This window comes from Oncorhynchus masou, chromosome 3, assembly GCF_036934945.1.
Source record: "Oncorhynchus masou masou isolate Uvic2021 chromosome 3, UVic_Omas_1.1, whole genome shotgun sequence".
Classification (NCBI taxonomy): Eukaryota; Metazoa; Chordata; class Actinopteri; order Salmoniformes; family Salmonidae; genus Oncorhynchus; species Oncorhynchus masou.
This window is the reverse complement of record NC_088214.1, coordinates 42,229,919-42,248,373: the sequence shown is the minus strand read 5'-3', so window position 1 is coordinate 42,248,373 and position 18,455 is coordinate 42,229,919. Positions and strand designations below refer to the sequence as shown.

General features: G+C 42.7%; 2 protein-coding genes across 3 annotated transcripts in view; one reads left to right on the top strand and one right to left on the bottom strand.

The window, feature by feature from the left end:
* The first annotated feature begins 1,127 nt into the window (after positions 1-1,127).
* Positions 1,128-7,538, top strand: LOC135517130 (UAP56-interacting factor-like). Of its 2 annotated transcripts, none has more exons than XM_064941173.1 (9): positions 1,128-1,332; positions 1,853-1,990; positions 2,164-2,336; positions 2,540-2,775; positions 4,351-4,423; positions 4,532-4,596; positions 5,147-5,224; positions 5,412-5,544; positions 6,011-7,538. In XM_064941173.1, exons 1-9 carry the CDS (start codon positions 1,260-1,262, stop codon positions 6,107-6,109), a joined length of 1,068 nt encoding a protein of 355 aa, XP_064797245.1. In that variant the 5' UTR covers positions 1,128-1,259; the 3' UTR covers positions 6,110-7,538. The 2 variants fall into 2 exon arrangements, with proteins under 2 accessions (XP_064797245.1, XP_064797238.1); XM_064941166.1 differs by having other exon boundaries at positions 6,008-7,538.
* Positions 7,539-13,694: 6,156 nt separating this feature from the next.
* The window catches only part of LOC135517123 (TSC22 domain family protein 2-like), a 39,020-nt gene continuing 34,259 nt past the window's right edge, over positions 13,695-18,455 (bottom strand). Inside the window, exons 2-3 of the mRNA XM_064941153.1 lie at positions 14,689-14,740; positions 13,695-14,406 (exon numbers count right to left, since the gene is read on the bottom strand). Of these exons, the coding sequence (XP_064797225.1) occupies positions 13,975-14,406; positions 14,689-14,740 (484 nt within the window). The 3' untranslated portion in view covers positions 13,695-13,974. The remainder of the gene's footprint in view (positions 14,407-14,688; positions 14,741-18,455) is intronic.

Sequence of the window (18,455 nt, the reverse complement as noted above, 5' to 3'; positions counted from 1 at the left end):
TGATGGTACAAAAAAAATACAAAAGAACATCTGTTTTTTTTCTTTGTATTAACTTTGACCAGATCTACTGTGTTATATTCTACTACATTCCTTTCACATTTCCATACATTCCTTTCACATTTCCATGCAGCAGAGGCAACTCTGGGTCTTCCTTTCCTGTGGTGGTCTTCATGTTTTTTGCGACAGCACTTGAAGAAATGTTCAAAGTTCTTTAAATTTTCCGAATTAACTGACCTTCTTGTCTTAAAGTAATTATGAACTGTCGTTTTTCTTTGCTTATTTGAACTGTTCTTGCCATAGTGTGGACTTAGCCCTATTTGGTAAAAGACTATCTTCTGTATACCACCTCTACTTTGTCACAACACAACCGATTGGCTCAAACGCATTAAGAAGGAAAGAAATTCAACAAATTAACATTTAGCAAGGCACACCTGTTAATTGACTTAAAACAGGGAATATTTACTGGTATTTAAATGTCAGGAATTGTGAAAAACTGAGTTTAAATGTATTTGGCTAAGGTATATGTAAACTTCTGACTTCAACTGTATATATATATATATATACATACACACAGTGGTGGAAAAAGTACCAATTTTCATACTTAGTGAAAGTCACCCAGTAAAATCCTGGTTTTAAATATACTTAAGTATCAAAAGTAAAATTATAAATAATTTGAAATTCCTTATTTCAAGCAAACCAGACAGAATAATGTTCTTGTTTTTTATTTTATTTACGGCTAGCAAGGGGCATTTGTGCTTAGTGAGTCCGCCAGATCGGATGCAGTAGGGTTGACCAGGGATTTTGTCTTGAAGTGCGTGAATTAGACAATTTTCCTGTCCTGCCAAGCATTCAAAATGTAACGTGTACTTTTGGGTGTCAGGGAAAATGTATGGAGTAGAAAGTACATTATTTTCTTTAGGAATGTTGTGGAGTAAAAGAAAAGTTGTCAGAAATATAAATTGTTAAGTACAGATACCCCCAAAATTGACTTTTGACTTACTTTCAAGTTTTTTTACTTAAGTACTTTACACAACTATATATATATACATTGTGTGTTCTTTCTGTTCAGAAGGTTTATTGGGTCTACTGGCATCTAAACTACACATCCCAAAATGCCATTCGTGTCTAGTGCGCGTGTATTCGACGTTTGCAGAGGGAGTTGAATTTCACGTAGATAGCTAGGCTAGCTAGCTTGCTATAGTTTGCAGTTTAAGCGCAGTTTGTAATTTTATCCATAACATTCTCCAGATTATTACAGTATGAATAACGTTGGTTTTTCGGCTGTACGGGGGAGCACTTCTGAGGGACCTGATAAGGTTGACATGTCTTTAGGTAAGGCCGCTCGCGACACTTGATGTGGTGGTTACCAGTAGCTCGGGTTTGGTTGGTTGTAACTAGCCATAGCTAATGTTCGCATGTAAAGTAGCTAGCCAGCTAATCGGTTATAAGGTCATAATATACATTGTTATATAACTAAATATATGTATATACATTCCACGGTCTATTTCAAAGTCTAAAAGCTCTTACTGCTCTGGCAACTTTGTTAGCTAGCTGCGTTCATTCAATGCGACCAAGCCAGCTAACGTTAGCTACAGTAACGTTAACTAGTTACTATTTTGTAGGTCTTGTAAGTTGAACATTAAGCTATATGTATATATTTGGCCCATCCAAACGTCAGTGTGAGTAATGAATGTAGCTACAGTTAGCTATAATGTACAAAGTCAGTTCAGACTTCCAGGAGTCAGACAAACTTTCATTCATATGCTTGGCATTTAGATTTTACATTGACTAGAAAAAGAGCTCACTTGACGAGTCAATTTATAATATTGTTTTGTTCATCTTATTTCCCTAGATGATATCATTCGTCTGAACAAGAAAGAGCAACAAGCACGGAGGCCAGGCCCGGGGAACCGCAGGCCATTACAGAAAGGAAAGGGCTTTGTACAAGGGAAACCAGTTGGAGCGAGAGCTGGAGGACAGACCCAAAGAGGTGTGTACAGTAGCTTTGTTTGTGGTGCTCATTAATGCAGCTAGTTTTCTATTGTTGAATAACTTCATACAGTAATTTCTGTGATATTTGAAATGGCAGACTTTAGCTCCACTTATAATACCAATGAACCTGTTCAATACATCACATTTAGATTGTCCACATGTCATTTCCAGGAGGTGGTGTAGCAAGAAGGGGGGTAACGAGAGTGGGTGTTGGAAGAGGCCGGAAGATTCCCCCTCTGGTTGGTCAAAGCCGGGGTCAAGGGGTTATCACTGGACTGGCGGCCCGGAGGACGGCAGCCGTACAGAAAGGAATCAGTCCACTCAACCGACCGACTGTCAACCAGGTACTAAGGGCTCGTACATCTGGGACATGTTCATTAGGGCAAAATGTTACACTCAGTTTTGGACCGTTTTCCTGTTTCATGCCTAATGAACACAAACAACCCTTGTTGGGATCGAAGAGGAGGAGGAAGAGGAGGAGTGAGTTAGTTTCCAAAGGAGCCCTCGCTCCTCTGCTCACCATCTCTATTTACGTTTTCCCTCTTAGAAGTCACGGCCCTTCAACAACCAACCGCGGCCCTTCAACAACCAACCGCGGCCCTTCAACAACCAACCGCGGCCCTTCAACAACCAACCGCGGCCCTTCAACAACCAATCGTGGCCTTTTATCCAATCTGCCCAATTCAGACAGACGCAAGGCCAGAGGAGGCCGTACAGACAGACAGACGTACAGAGAGGCCCCAACACGATGACACAGACAAGACCCGTTCAGCTGCGGGGACGGTAACAAAATTACAATTGCAGAATTTACTCCTGGAATAGTCCCCTCCATGGAATATAACCACGTCTCACTGTCAGTCGGTACAACTTCGCTATCTTCTCCTTGACCTTAACCCTTCAATGTTTGCAGATCTGTATCATTTAAGATGATGTGGTGGAAGCGCCATATCAGGTTTTTCATTAGAAAAATGTGGCGTCGGACATTTGACCTGCAAAATTTGAATTTACCGAACATTTTAGAAATGTACCAGACCCATGTGCATTGGGTGCGTAACCTGATTGCAGCGTCCAGCCGCTGTGCTCAGAATGACAAATCATATTTAGAATAAGGTAATTCATAGAACGTGCAAGTCGAGAATGCAACAATGTGCGGTCCTTCTTACCGAATTCTGATTTAAACATGTTAGAATAACTGTCCACATTTACTTTTCCTCAGCCAACAAGACAATTAACAGCTTATTGTTTGGAATAGGCTATTTCTTTCTCAGACTATGGACAGTTGGGGGACGATAGATCTGAAATTCATATTTTTTTTTGGCCTAAAAAGTGTTTAAAAAAAATAAACCTTAAAAAGCAATCATTCTGACAATGCGCACAAGGCAGTAGGCTACGTGCGAATGTTTGTTCCATAATGCAATTAGTGGGAAAACACTGTTTTCAAAAGGGAACTGCAGATGTGAGCAGTTTCTTGTCACAGAGATTACATTTTGAAGCAGGGTAATATATTGCCTCATAGTATGTATCAAAACATTCAAGTTTCAAACAATTAAGTATATGTTTTCAAAATGCATACTGCCTCCAGTTCATTGCAAAGTGGTGTGTGCCAAGCTGATGAAGCCTCCCTGCCTTCTGTTTCCGTTTGAGTCTGTGTTCAAAACAACTCTGAGCTCTGACTCATGACCACTGGGGAAAAAGAGCTCCAACTGGGCAAAATCGGTTTGACCGGTCATCCAACTCGGGAAGAAGATCATTAATGTCTTGATTTGACCTATTCCCCCCCCTCCCCGAGTTCCTAGTTGTCTTAATAGCGCCACAGGATGCAGCAGCTCTTGCGCTGTCTGACAGATTTTCCACTCAAAGGCTCTGTATGCTGTAGGTCCTACACGTGATAAATAGATTATGCAAATTAAGCTATCAACTAATAAAAATGACCAGTCAAATTAATGTACATAGACTGATATTTCCATCAGTGATTAGGCTAAAAAAAGCATTAATTCTCAATGGGATTTTTTTCTTCTTTATGTTGGCCGGTGCCAATTTAATTTATCGTCTTCTATTATTTTAGTTGGGGTCAAAAGTTGGCTATTACTGGTTAATGGAAAACCTGCACCATACTGTATACACACCGTATACGTATTCTGGCCTGTAAAATCTGCAAACATCGAAGGGTTAACTTCAAGGTGAAAGGGTAGGGAACGAATTGGGACTGGCTCAGTCTGACACTGAGAATCAGTGTCTCCTGTTAAGTATTTCCAAGTGCTCTCCAATGTCCTTCGTTTGTGCAATGACGTCATGGAACATTTTTTTTAATCTCCGTTCCTGTCTCAACCAACCTTCCATCTTGTGTTCTCCTTGTAGGCCTCTGCCCCCTGTCCATCAAACCCAGAGAGAAGCCCGCCAGGCCACGTTTCTCTTCCACAGGGGCCTCAAGGTATGCTCTCTAATTGTCTGTAGGTGTCTGATTGTAGGCAGCCCTTTTTTTTATAACAGACCCAGTGCATAAAAAGTTGTCTCACTTGTACATTCGTCCATACTGCAGGTTCATGCCCAGGTGCAGAAGCCAGCTCCAACATCTCTACCCCCTACTCCAGTTAGATCTCGCCAGTGAGTATTTGACCTGTGTGTTGATTAGGGCTGTGAATATCCATATTGCAAGAGGCTGCGATTATTTTAGAAATGCCTCTTAGCTATCTGTAATGGCCATTTTATAAAAAGGCTTTGTTTATTGCTTAATCCCACACACACCAAGCCCCGCCCTGTCACTCAAGCAGGCAGTTCCTAATGCTCAAATAGACTGGTACCAGTGGTGGAGTGTAACAGCTTGTTCTTAATCAGAGAGGATAAAGTGAAGAATATTCTAAAATCTTTGTCGCGGGTATCTAAGTATCTCTGGTCTATAATCGCAAGTAAAATCACAATATTTGGTACAGAAATCTCAGATTTTTTTTTACCATATCGTGCAACCCTAATGTGGATGGGTGTGTTTGTGTGTGAGAGAATGAACACACTGACTGTCACCTCTTGACAGACCACATTTCTCTGTACAATTTGGTGTGCCCTCATCATTCTTGAATACCACAAATGTTACCTTTGCTTGTCGTTATCCACAGGTTGTCTTACGCTATGTTTGTCTGTTTGCCTGTCTGTCCACCAGATGGCGCACGTCAACAAACAGCAGTGGGATCCTGACCGTTTCCATCGACAACCCAACTGCCACCATGACGCAGCCTGAGTGAGTCCCATTATGAGCTTACACAGACCACTTTCAGAACAGAGGCTGACTGAGTACACAGGACCAGTAGTTTTTCCTTAACATATGACCTGATCATAATGAAGGGCCAGAGTTTTGCCTGGACAATTCACATAGTGGGCTGAGATAAACAACCACTCACCATGTATTTTCTTCTCTGTTCCCCCAGGCCTCCCAGTGCTTGGTCCCTGCACCCCTCAGCACCCATCAGCCCGGCCCCAGTCAAGGTGGAGGAGGAGAAGAAACCAGTACCACCTAAAGGAGTCCCCCTGCAGTTTGACATCAACAGCGTGGGGAAACAGGTGAAAATAAGATAGAAGTGCACAATCACACAGTGGCTGTGTTTACACAGGCAGGCCATTTCTGAGTTTTTGCCCAATTATTGACGAGTCGATCTGATTGGTCAAAAGACAGATTAGTGGAAAAATATCAGAATTAGCCTGCCTGTGTAAATGCAGACCAAGTGGCTCGGATCTTGTCCTGATGAGCATATACATTTTAAGAACTGTGTTTGAACTAAATAGTCAAGAGTATAACTCTCTCAGGTGGTTCAAAATCAAGGTTTCACCCTGTGAATTGGTGAGTACAGGGTCCTATTCATTAGGGCATGCTCTATCAAAATGTGAAACTGTTTTAAAACATGCAATGCAAAGGCAGACAAGCGTTTGTTATTTGAAATGTTCAGATTGCATACATTTTGTGCCTAGTCAACATGACCCAGTTGTGTGACGTGAATTATTGGTTTTATCCAAACTGTTGTCACAGCAGACGGCGCTGACTTTGAATGAGCGATTCCGCATCCTGAAAGACCAGCGCATCGCCACTGCGCAGACCAGCAAAGGCAGCCGATTCGTCACCGTGGGTTAATCCAACGATACGAAGGAAACCTTTGTGTTCCACTCAGACAGACACGCACTCTGACCCACACTTATCTAATTTGCTGGAACCATTCAAAAGGTCCCTGCACTGATCTTAAGCTGATTCTCCTGAGTGACTTTCCTCATGGAGCAGCAGAATGAGATACACAAAGTGCACTACTCCTCAAATGTGAGAACTATATACGGGTGCAGTTATTGTGGAATATTTTTCTTTTGTACCATGATAGGACACTCATTATTCATAACAATGTATACTGAACAAATATATAAACGCAACGATTTTACTCAGTTACTGTTCATATAAGAAAGTTGGTCAATGTAAATTAGGCCCTAATCTATTGATTTCACATGACTGGGCAGGGGTGCAGTCTGGGGAGCCAGGCCCAACCAATCAGAATGAGGTTTTTCCCCACAAAATGGCTTTATTACAGACAAATACTCCTCAGCTTCACCAGCTGTCCGGGTGGCTGGTCTTGGACAATCCCGCAGGTGAAGAAACCAGATGTGGAGGTCCTGAGCTGGCTTGGTTACACGTGGTAAGGCCGATTGGAGGTCCTGCCAAATTCTCTAAAACTACGTTGGAGGCGGCTTATGGTAGCGAAATTAACATTATGTTCTCTGGCAACAGCTCTGGATGACATTCCTGCAGTCAGCATGCCAATTGCATGCTCCCTCAACCTGAGACATCTTATGGCGTGTTCTGTGACTGCTATTTTATTTTTCCCCAGCACAAGGTGCACCTTTGTAATGATTATGCTGTTTAATCAGATTCTTCATATGTCACACCTGTCAGGAGGATGGATTATCTTGGCAAAGGAGAAATGCTCACTAACATGGATGTAAACAAATTTGTGCACAAAATTTGAGAAATATTTTGTGAATATGGAACATTTCTGGGATCTTATTTCAGCTCATGAAACGTGACCAATGCTTTACATGTTGCGTTTGTATTTTTGTTCAGTGTACTTAGCTGTTGTCTTCAGGAGCTTCAACATTTGTCTGGACGTAAAGGAAAATCCCTTTTCTCACAAGGAGTGCAGCTGTGGGAGTTGTACTGAAGGACATTGGAAGAATGTTTTTCAATACGGATGTTGCTTTGTGCCAGAAGGAAAGGGTTTTGTTTAGTGTCTTTTATTAAATTCTTTTTTTATTGATGGGACATTTTTTAAATACTATTTGTTTTGTTTCAAATATATAAATGTGGGACTTTGTTTCCCTCTCTAGCTAGATTTCCATCGAATTCACAACTGATTTTTCATGCTAATATTCTAAAGTCTACATAAAGAAAATAAACATTTTCCCACCTGTGGAGTTTTTCCACCAAAAAGACTTGCAGATAAAAATCAGGGGTGTGTGATGACGAAGTGTAGACAATTTACTTTTAAGTTTTCATGTACCGAATAAAAATCTGAAGTTCATTGTTTCCATCTCATTTTCAACTCTACTGATAGTTTTGACACACTGTTACTTGTATATACTACATTTCCAGCCACAGTTTTTATGTTCAAAAATGAAGTGCTAAAGTATTTTTGCCCAATACAATCCTTAACTACAGTTCACTTCACCTTTAACACCCATCACAGGTATAAAATAACGGAATTTATGTAACATAAATGTGGTAAAAATTTGTGTTTCTTTTGGTTCTGATAAATGTGGACTGCTGTCCTATAGGAAATGCTGTTCGGTGTATCTGTGGCATATTTTTTTGCTACCTTTTCATACCCAAGTAGAGAACTGTAACCAGGTTTCCTTCCAACCTTTGATAAACTCTGCAACAAAAAAAACATCCTCTGTCAACTGTGTTTATTTTCAGCAAACTTTGTGTAAATATTTGTATGAACAAAACGATATTCAACAACCGACATGAACTGAACATGTTCTCTCCTCATGGACTGCACCAGATTTGGCAGTTCTTGCTGTGAGATATTACCCCACTTCCACCAAGGCACCTGCAAGTTCCCAGAGATTTTCTGGGGGGGGATGGTCCTAGCCCTCACCCTCCAATCCAACAGGTCTCAGACGTGCTCAATGGGATTGAGATCACGGCTCTTCCCTGGCCATGGCAGAACACTGACATTCCTGTCTTGCAGGAAATCACGAACAGAACGAGCAGTATGGCTGGTGGCATTGTCATGCTGGAGGCTTATGTCAGGATGAGCCTGCAGGAAGGGTACCACATGGAGGAGGATGTCTTCCCTATAACGCACAGCGTTGAGATTGCCTGCACTGACAACGAGCTCAGTCCGATGATGCTGACACACATCCCCAGACCAAGACGGACCCTCCACCTCCAAATCAATCCTCCAGAGTACAGGCCTCGGTGTAACGCTCATTCTTTCGACGATAAACGCGAATCCGACCATCACCCCTGGTGAGACAAAACCGCAACTCGTCAACGAAAAGCACTTTTTGCCAGTCTTGTCTGGTCCAGCGACGGTGAGTTTGTACCCATAGGCGACGTTGTTGCCGGTGATGTCTGGTGAGGACCTGCCTTACAACAGGCCTACAAGCCCCGAGTCCAGCTTCTCAGCCTGTTTTGGACAGTCTGAGCACTGATGGAGGGATTGTGTGTTCCTGGTGTAACTCAGGCAGTTAACATCCTGTACCTGTCCCGCAGGTGTGATGAACCGATTCTGTGTAGGTGTTGTTACATGTGGTCTGCCACTGTGAGGACGATCAGCTGTCCGTCCTGTCTCCCTGTAGTGCTGTCTTAGGCGTCTCGCAGTACGGACATTGCAATTTATTGCCCTGGCCACATCGGCAGTCCTCATGCCTCCTTGCAGCATGCCTAAAGGCACGTTCACGCAGATGAGCAGGGACCCTGGGCATCTTTTTTGTGTGTGTTTTTTTAGAGTCAGTGGGCGACAGATGTCATGATCAATGGTAAAATGTGTATAATTGCAAGAAATTTGATTTAAAACTGAAAATGTGTATCTCAGCCTAATGGTAAAATATGTAGAATAGCAGGAAAAAAGCTTTAAAACTGCAAAATGTTATCCTCATGGCAAAATCAGCATGAGATTATCTGTAAAACAGCACATTTTTTCTCCCCGCCCCATGGCAAACTGTGTAGATTTGCAGGAAATTAGCTGTTTAATACAAAAAGTGGTAGTCCTGGTCCCACTACAACTTGGGAAAGCATGCAGTTTATTAGGCTACAGATTAAATAAATTATGACGAGTGTGTTGAAAGATCACGGTGATGAGCCTGATGCTCTTTCCAATTAATAGCCTATTCGGGTCTTATTCTGGTGACATGATGATCAATGCTTGGCTGCCATTTGAAAATAAAAAGTATCTTACTCTTTTGTACATAATATAACGTAGGTAGCCAGAGGCGTCATGCCCAAAGATTTGTCCTTTGTTTTTTTGTTGTAAAACAAAACATTTTGTTTCTCTAATACTGCTAGCCACCTAGTAATTTTATGAACTTGGCTATAGCTAGCACAGATAGATTCCCAATCTCCCAAACTCATAACTAGCTACCAACAAGCCATTTCAGCCTACCAATCAAGTTAGAGTAGCTAGCTTGTCTATCTATGCCTGCTGGCAAATTTGGTAGACTTTAGAAAAGCAAGTAAATACTAGATGTACTGAATAAGACTCATTCCTTTCAATCTTTTACCCAGATTTTAGCAGATAAGCGTATTTAGTTTCTTTAAAAAATAACCACCAGTCAGGAGGAATGCTTAGACATGCAGAATTAAGCATAATGATTATGGCTCTAGAGTGCAGGAAAAAGCTATTTCAGGTGTTTAAATCATTCTACATTCTCCAACTTTCGGACAGGGGCATAGCCCATCTTCGGACCACCCTCACGTACTTTCTGCCCCCTCAGATGTTTTTGGTGCATGACTCCCCTGACAGGAGACTATCTGCTTTGTCTGTAAACTGTTGGCTGGAAGGCACTGACTGGAGTGCACATGCCAAGACCAGATTGGGCACATTCGCTGTATAACGCAAAAAATGTTTATGACAAAACCATCAGTAGAGTTGAAAATGCAATGGAAATCCATTTAACTTGGTCTTATTCGGTACATGGGGATTAACCTGAAAGCATTATTTTTATTTACATGTCATCACACAGCCTTTTATTTGCAATAAATCCATTTTTTATTTATGATTAGGCATCGCTCAATCCTAACTACAAAGTCATTATTCAGTTGAATACATCCAAAATGAATGTACTTAATCCCGGTAGGCGTTTACCCTCCACTACACCACTGCTACAGAGCATACCTAGTGTTTAAAATATAAAATATATTCCTTAGGAAAAGACCATCCTGTCAGTACCTTCACGGATGCTTTTGTGCTAGGCTAGCCACCTAACATTTGCTACCCAGTTTATTTTAGGAGAGCAGTATGCCTCCAAAAGTTTGGTCGTGAGAGGGGGCATTGGTTGGTTGGCTCCCATCCATATTCTTTTTCAAATTCTTTTAGCAGTTGTTTCTTTGGTCTTGAATGTAACAGAAATGGCAAAAACACAAGACGGTATGTCCCAAATGGCACCCTATTTCCTGTATAGTGCACTACTTTTGAGCATAGCCCTGTTGTTACTTTGGCTCAGCATGGCTTATTACATCACCATGGCATATCATGTGGTCATCATGGGGTAGGCTATAAAAGGTCCGAACAGCTGTTTATAACTCAAACACCTGTTTTATGATTTTCTGGACAACCTGCTGTTAGCCTACGACTACAGCTTGCCACTTGCTTGTGATCATGTATTGTCATAGCCCAATACCTCGGCTCTCATCTGCAGAGAGCCAAACCATAGACATCCCATCCACCCCAAAAGCCGCTTGGATGACCAGCAGGGACGGATCACAATGCAGCCACACCAGCCTATGCTCCAGTACCAGCACCGTTGAGTCCTGGCCCTTCTCGGTCTACCCATGGTGTGAGGACATTGTTATCCACCACGAGAGGGTACCATCGCTTGAGATGGTGAGAAAGGTGTCCGGTAAGTGCCGGCCAGGTCGGCCCAATCACTGGGCTCCGGTGCCTCGGAGCAGACCCTCGCCAGCATCCCAGAGGATGTCCCCATCCTGGTCCAACACATCACCCAGGCCGTGCCCAAGGAGACTCCAGGAGGTTAGAGCTGAGCTGGCTGAGGACGCTGCACCTAAACCTGCCAAGAAGTCCTTCTGGAAGAGGCTGCGAGGTTACTTCAAGAGGACGAAGACCCGTGCCAAGAAAACTGAGATGCAGCAAGAGGACGACGGACAAAGGCGCAGATAAAGATTTGACCAGGGGATGCTGCTTCCCCTACCTGGACTCCCTGAAAAAAGTGATTACTTTTTTAAAAATAAAAATGTGGAAATGTATAATAGTGTTTTCGTGATAGGCTACATTATAATAGGTTCTCGACACTTGATGAATTAAAAAATATTACACAAATTAATAGAAAATTCAGGTTGGGTTATAAGTATTCAAGCTCTTCATAAAATGTTAATAAGTAGGGTACAATGTCAGCCATGTGGAGAGTCCAACTGCTATGACATGGCTAATAGTCAAGCCATGAAGTGAGAGGACAGACGTTTTCAGCAAAATAAATTTGAGAACACTTACAACAATTCCAACTGAGGGTTTGTTCTGTACAGGTTACAGGTAATTGCAGAGGAGCCAGGGGCTGATTTGGGATTGAGCATATTTTCAGACCAAATCGTTGAGTAAGGAATGAGTTGCTCTCGACAAGCTGGCAAACCAGTCTTGTAGGAAAGACTTTTTAGGCCAATTCCAAATCCTCCTGTAAACCCTGCGCCCTATAGACGGGTTGGTTGTTTAGCAACCAAACTGACGAGTGCACAACTACAGGGCAAAACAGACAGGATTGGCTTAGACTATTAATATGTATTCTATATTTAGTTACTAAAAGTTTAAAACAAATACATTTGCACAATGAACACATATCCTTTAAATTAATCTTTACAGTCAGCTAGTTAGCTAATTTTAGCATAAACATCAGTCAAAACATGGTATCAAGATACAAGCCACCTACGATTCCCAGCATGGCAGATTCTTGTCATTGTAGCTAGCCATCTGACCGTTCAGAATCATAAACACACCTTCCAGCCACATAGATGATTTGATTGGTATAAGCAATATGGTGAAACTCTCACCTAGCCTATCAGAGGGCAAGATTGAGCTATTACCAGTTAGATTACACCTGTCAATTCCTCCTAGGTGCAGGGTTTAGGGGAGGATTTGGACCCATTACTCTTCTCTGGTTAAGTGTGTGACGTTTGCTAGAAGCAAAATAATTAGAATGGTACATCCTTTAGGCATTTATGGAAAGACTTTAAAAACACACAGTGTGACAATTTAAAATACTTTAAGTCTCCTGTGGTTCCTAATGGGTAGTCGTTTCACAAAAAAGTACTCAGGTTTTCACAAAATTTGAATCGGAAGATTGCATTTATTTAAATAGATACAAATTTGCAATGTAACAAAACTATTGGCATATGAAATTCAAACACCATTTAAATGAAAACATGGCTCACTTCATTTCTTTGCAGCTAGTGTCTAACACTAGTTTGTGTTGCTCAACCAAAACCCTAGCTCTGTCTCCATGTCTTCCCCCCCATTTACATTGTTCACAGATCTTACAATAAGAGTGCTGAATAAAAATGAGGTAAGAAAGTGGTTTGAAGATTACAGATCATGCAGAACATGCTAAACAGCAACAAAAATATTTTGTTGTGAAGGAGTAAAAAGTAACAAAATACATAGAAGTGTGCAAAAATAATAGAATTACACAGCTTTGCATCTTTGGTTACAAAGTAGGTTTTGAACGATTTCACAGCATTTTTTTGCCCCCATCCCGGAATCAAATGCACAAGACGATATTAGGGTAGGGGCGGGGAAGTATGGCAATAAACTGTCAATTTGAGACAAAGAAACTAGCAATTGGATTGGAAGTTGTCGTCAAAATAGCCTACCGCAGATTCATGTTCAGATTTCCTGTCACAAGAGTTGGTGTTCACCTGTACAAACTTTGCTATGCGCATAATACTTTACACTCTATACAAAAATGTACATTCAAACTAGATCTTGACTGATGCGGATAAACAATTTAATTGTTAAACAGCCCATTTAGTGTTAGACGTGTCAGAGTTTCTTTATTATTGCCTACATATTCGACTGGTTAATGCAATAAACTGCCCTTTGGATGTAGGGCCAGTTATTTTTAACACTAATGACAAAAAAAAGTAATACAAAAAAAAAAAAAGGCTCAATGTTTATTATATATATAGATTTTTTTTAAACATTTTTTTTTTGAGAGACATTGTTCCTTTATGAAAATAGCAGCCCAGTAATAAATAAACATTAACAGTAGAACTTTAGAGACTGATGCATGGATTGGACTTATGTCGAAGAAGAAATGGTGGCACGGCTCCGAAAATAGATCTCTCCCACTTACTTACAACATGAAACTGCAAGACTAAAAATAAACCCCTTCCCGACTCGATTCTCTGAAAAAAAATAAAAAATAATCTGGGACACGATGATTTGTCCTCGTGAGTATCCCCTCTCCTCTGTGTGTTGCCCCTGGGTGGGGGGGGGGGGGGGGGGGGTCAGTCAAAGCTCCAGCATGGCACCCCACAAGAAATGCCCCCCTTTCTCTCGCTCATACTCTCACATTGATTGCATTAACACTGGGAAGGCCGAACAGCCGGCATACAGTACACACACAGACACACTGAAGCACTGCTCTTGGTTGTGGTGATCAAGCTGGTGCGAACAAGACAATATTGTTTTTTGCTTCGTATGCCAATTTAGAATTGGGGGATGTTTTCTACTTTTTTTTCTCCCCCCTCTCCTGTCACGGAGAGAGATAGGGAGGGGGTGCACTTCAAGCGGAGTTGAAGTTGGGCTGCGGTTGCTGCGAAGGCGGGGGCTGGCTGGTGTCAAGCTGGAGCTGGGGTTGAGACAAAGGCTGTAGTTGCTGGGACTGGAGCTGAAGCAGCACTTGAGGCTGGGTTTGAAGTTGCTGGGACTGGGCCTGGAGCGGAGGCTGTGCTTGAAGCTGGGCTTGTGGTGGAGCCTGTAGTTGTAGTTGCGGCTGGCCTTGGCCCACCCCTTGCTGCGGAGTCGTGCTGCAAGAGGAGTTTGTGTCGGCCGGCCGGACAGAGAGCTGAGACAGCTGGTCGCTGTTGGCCAGGGATTTCAGAACGGCGTTCTCCCGCTCCAGCATAGAGTTCCTCTCAAACAGCTCCTTGATCTGCTCCTTCAGCACCTCCACCTCCTCACGCACTGCATACATCAGATGGCTTTTCACCAGGTCCTGAGGAGATAGAAAACAAGGGACATGCTAACAGTCATTACAAGAGGACAGAACAGAAAACAACTAGTCCTCGTCATCAACACAGCGACCAGCTCAGAGCAGGAAAACTAGGTGATGGGGTCTCTAGATGGCAACTTATTTGAATTAGTGGCACCTGAGCAAATTAGTTGAGATTCATTCCTTACCAATACAGTAGTTCCATTTCATCAACACTTTTTAAAACCAAAATGGGAGCAAAATATGATACTATAAAAATGATTATGATTCAATAAAAACCCTTACCATGGCTTGTTCTATTTTATTATCAATGGCAACAACACTGGCTCCAGAGGCACTATAAAAGGAAGAGGAGAATATTAGAATGAAGACAAATCACAGGTGAATTATTTAACCAATCATTATTTTTGAATTGTATTTCACCTTTATTTAACCAGGTAAGCTAGTTGAAATAGAAAAAAAGAAAGTCTATATACAGGTGTGTGAAAATGGCATGAAGTGGTAAGGCAATAAATAGGCCATAGTAGCAAAGTAATTACAATTTAGCAAATTAACACTGGAGTAATAGATGAGCAGATGGTGATGTGAAGTAGAAATACTGGTGTGCAAAAGAGCAGAAAAGTAAATAAAAACAATATGGGGATGAGGTAGGTAGATTGGGTGGGCTATTTACAGATGGGCTATGTACAGCTGCAGCGATTGGTTAGCTGCTCAAATAGCTGATGTTTAAAGTTAGTGAGGGAAAGATAAGTCTCTAGCTTCAGCGATTTTCGCAATTTGTTCCAGTCATAGGCAGCAGAGAACTGGAAGGAAAGGCGGCCAAAGGTGGTGTTGGCATTGGGGATGACCAGTGAGATATACCTGCTGGAGCGCGTGCTACGGGTGGTGTTGTTATCGTGGCCAGTGAGCTGAGATGAGGCGGAGCTTTACCTAGCATAGAATAGGTGACCTGGCGCAAGTGGGTCTGGCGACAAATATGTAGCAAGGGCCAGCCATCTAAAGCATATAGGTCGCAGTGGTGGGTGGTATAAGGGACTTTGGTGACAAAACGGATGGCACTGTGATAGACTGCATCCAGTTTGCTGAGTAGAGTAAGCTTTTTTGTAAATGACACCGCTGAAGTCGAGGATCGGTAGGATAGTCAGTTTTATGAGGGTATGTTTGGCGGCGTGAGTGAAGGAGTTTTGTTGTGAAATAGGAAGCCAATTCTATATTTAATTTTGGATTGGAGATGTTTGATGTGAGTCTGGAAGGAGAGTTTACAGTCCAGACACCTAGAATATGGGGACAACTACAAATACCTAAGTCAGAACCGTCCAGAGTAGTGATGCTAGCCGGGCAGGCGGGTGCGGGCAGCGAACGGTTGAAAAGCATGCATTTGGTTTTACTAGCGTTTAAAGGCAGTTGGAGGCCACGGAAGGAATGTTGTATGGCATTGAAGCTCGTCTGGAGGTTAGTTAACACAGTGTCCAAAGAAGGGCCAGATGTATACAGAATGGTGTCGTCTGCATAGAGGTGGATCAGGGAATCAAGAGCGACATCGTTGATATATACAGAGAAAAGAGTTGGCCTGAGAATTGAACCCTGTGGTACCCCCATAGAGACTGCCAGAGGTCCGGACAACAGGCCCTCCGAATTGACACACTTAACGCTGAAAAGTAGTTGGTGAACCAGGCGAGGCAGTCATTTGAGAAACCAAGGCTGTTGAGTCTGTCGATAAGAATACGGTGATTGACAGAGTCAAAAGCCTTGGCCAGGTCGATTGTACTGTGCTAGGGCTGGGCGATATGGCCAAAATGTCATACTATTTTTCTAAATTCTTGACAGTATGATGGCATTATGTTAAATATATACACTGCTCAAAAAAATAAAGGGAACACTGAAATAACACATCCTAGATCTGAATGAATGAAATATTCTTATTAAATACTTTTTTCTTTACATAGTTGAATGTGCTGACAACAAAATCACACAAAAATGGTCAATGGAAATCAAATTTATCAACCCATGGAGGTCTGGATTTGGAGTCACACTCAACATTAAAGTGGAAAACCACACTACAGGCTGATCCAACTTTGATGTAATGTCCTTAAAACAAGTCAAAATGAGGCTCATTAGTGTGTGTGGCCTCCACGTGCTTGTATGACCTCCCTACAACGCCTGGGCATGCTCCCAATGAGGTGGCGGATGGTCTCCTGAGGGATCTCCTCCCAAACCTGGACTAAAGCATCCGCCAACTCCTGGACAGTCTGTGGTGCAATGTGGCGTTGGTGGATGGAGCAATACATGATGTCCCAGATGTGCTCAATTGTATTCAGGTCTGGGGAACGGGCGGGCCAGTCCATAGCATCAATGCCTTCCTCTTACAGGAACTGCTGACACACTCCAGCCACATGAGGTCAAGCATTGTCTTGCATTAGGAGGAACCCAGGGCCAACCGCACCAGCATATGGTCTCACAAGGGGTATGAGGATCTCATCTCGGTACCTATTGGCAGTCAGGTTACCTCTGGCAAGCACATGGAGGGCTGTGCGGCCCCCCAAAGAAATGCAACCCCACACCATGACTGACCCACCACCAAACCGGTCATGCTGGAGGATGTTACAGGCAGCAGAACGTTCTCCACGTCTGTCACATGTGCTCAGTGTGAACCTGCTTTCATCTATGAAGAGCACAGGACGCCAGTGGCGAATTTGCCAATCTTTGTGTTCTCTGGCAAAATGCCAAACGTCCTGCACGTTGTTGTGCTGTAAGCACAACCCCCACTTGTGGACGTCGGGCCCTCATACCACCCTCATGGAGTCTGTTTCTGACCGTTTGAGCAGACACATGCACATTTGTGGCCTGCTGGAGGTCATTTCGCAGGGCTCTGGCAGTGCTCCTCCTTACACAAAGGCGGAGGTAGCGGTCCTGCTGCTGGGTTGTTGCCCTCCTACAGCCCCCTCCACGTCTCCTGATGTACTGGCCTGTCTCCTGGTAGCACCTCCATGCTCTGGACACTACGCTGACAGACACAGCAAACCTTCTTGCCACAGCTCGCATTGATGTGCCATCCTGGATGAGCTGCACTACCTGAGCCACTTGTGTGGGTTGTAGACTCCGTCTCATGCTACCACTAGAGTGAAAGCACCGCCAGCATTCAAAAGTGACCAAAACATGAGCCAGGAAGCATAGGAACTGAGAAGTGGTCTGTGGTCACCACCTGCAGAACCACTCCTTTATTGGGGGTGTCTTGCTAATTGCCTATAATTTCCACCAGTTGTCTATTCCATTTGCACAACAGCATGTGAAATGTATTGTCAATCAGTGTTGCTTCCTAAGTGGACAGTTTGATTTCACAGAAGTGTGATTGACTTGGAGTTACATTGTGTTGTTTAAGTGTTCTTTATTTTTTTGAGCAGTGTATTTTCTGAAGTCTTGGCTGATTTCTTTTGATTTTCCCATTATGTCAAGCAAAGAGGCACTGAGTTTGAAGGTAGGCCTTGAAATACATCCACAGGTACACCTCGAATTGACTCAAATGATGTCAATTGGCCTATCAGAAGCTTCTAAAACCAGGACATCATTTTCTGGAATTTTCCAGGCCGTGTCACCTTAGCATATGTAAACATCTGACCCACTGGAATTTTAATACAGAGAATTATAAGTGAAACAATCTGTAAACAATTGTTGGAAAAATGACATGTCATGCACAAAGTAGATGTCCTAACCAACCTGTCAAAACTATAGTTGGTTAACAATACATTTGTGGAGTGGTTGAAAAACGAGTTTTAATGACTCCAACCTAAGTGTGTGTATTCACCACCAGATATGGATGTGGTTACCTTTATCAGCACAGACAGATTGCATGGATTGACATTTGGTGCCAACTAATTGCACCATGTCATGATTAACACTTCAGAAGGATGTGCAGGACAGCTGCTTCTTTTTTGCTTACTCAGGCTCTAATGCTCACACACACACGCTCAGAGGTTCCCTCAAAATAAGTGTTGATGAACACGGCGAAGCACAAGACATTATGTTCTTTCACCATCCAAATGTACTTGTCCAAG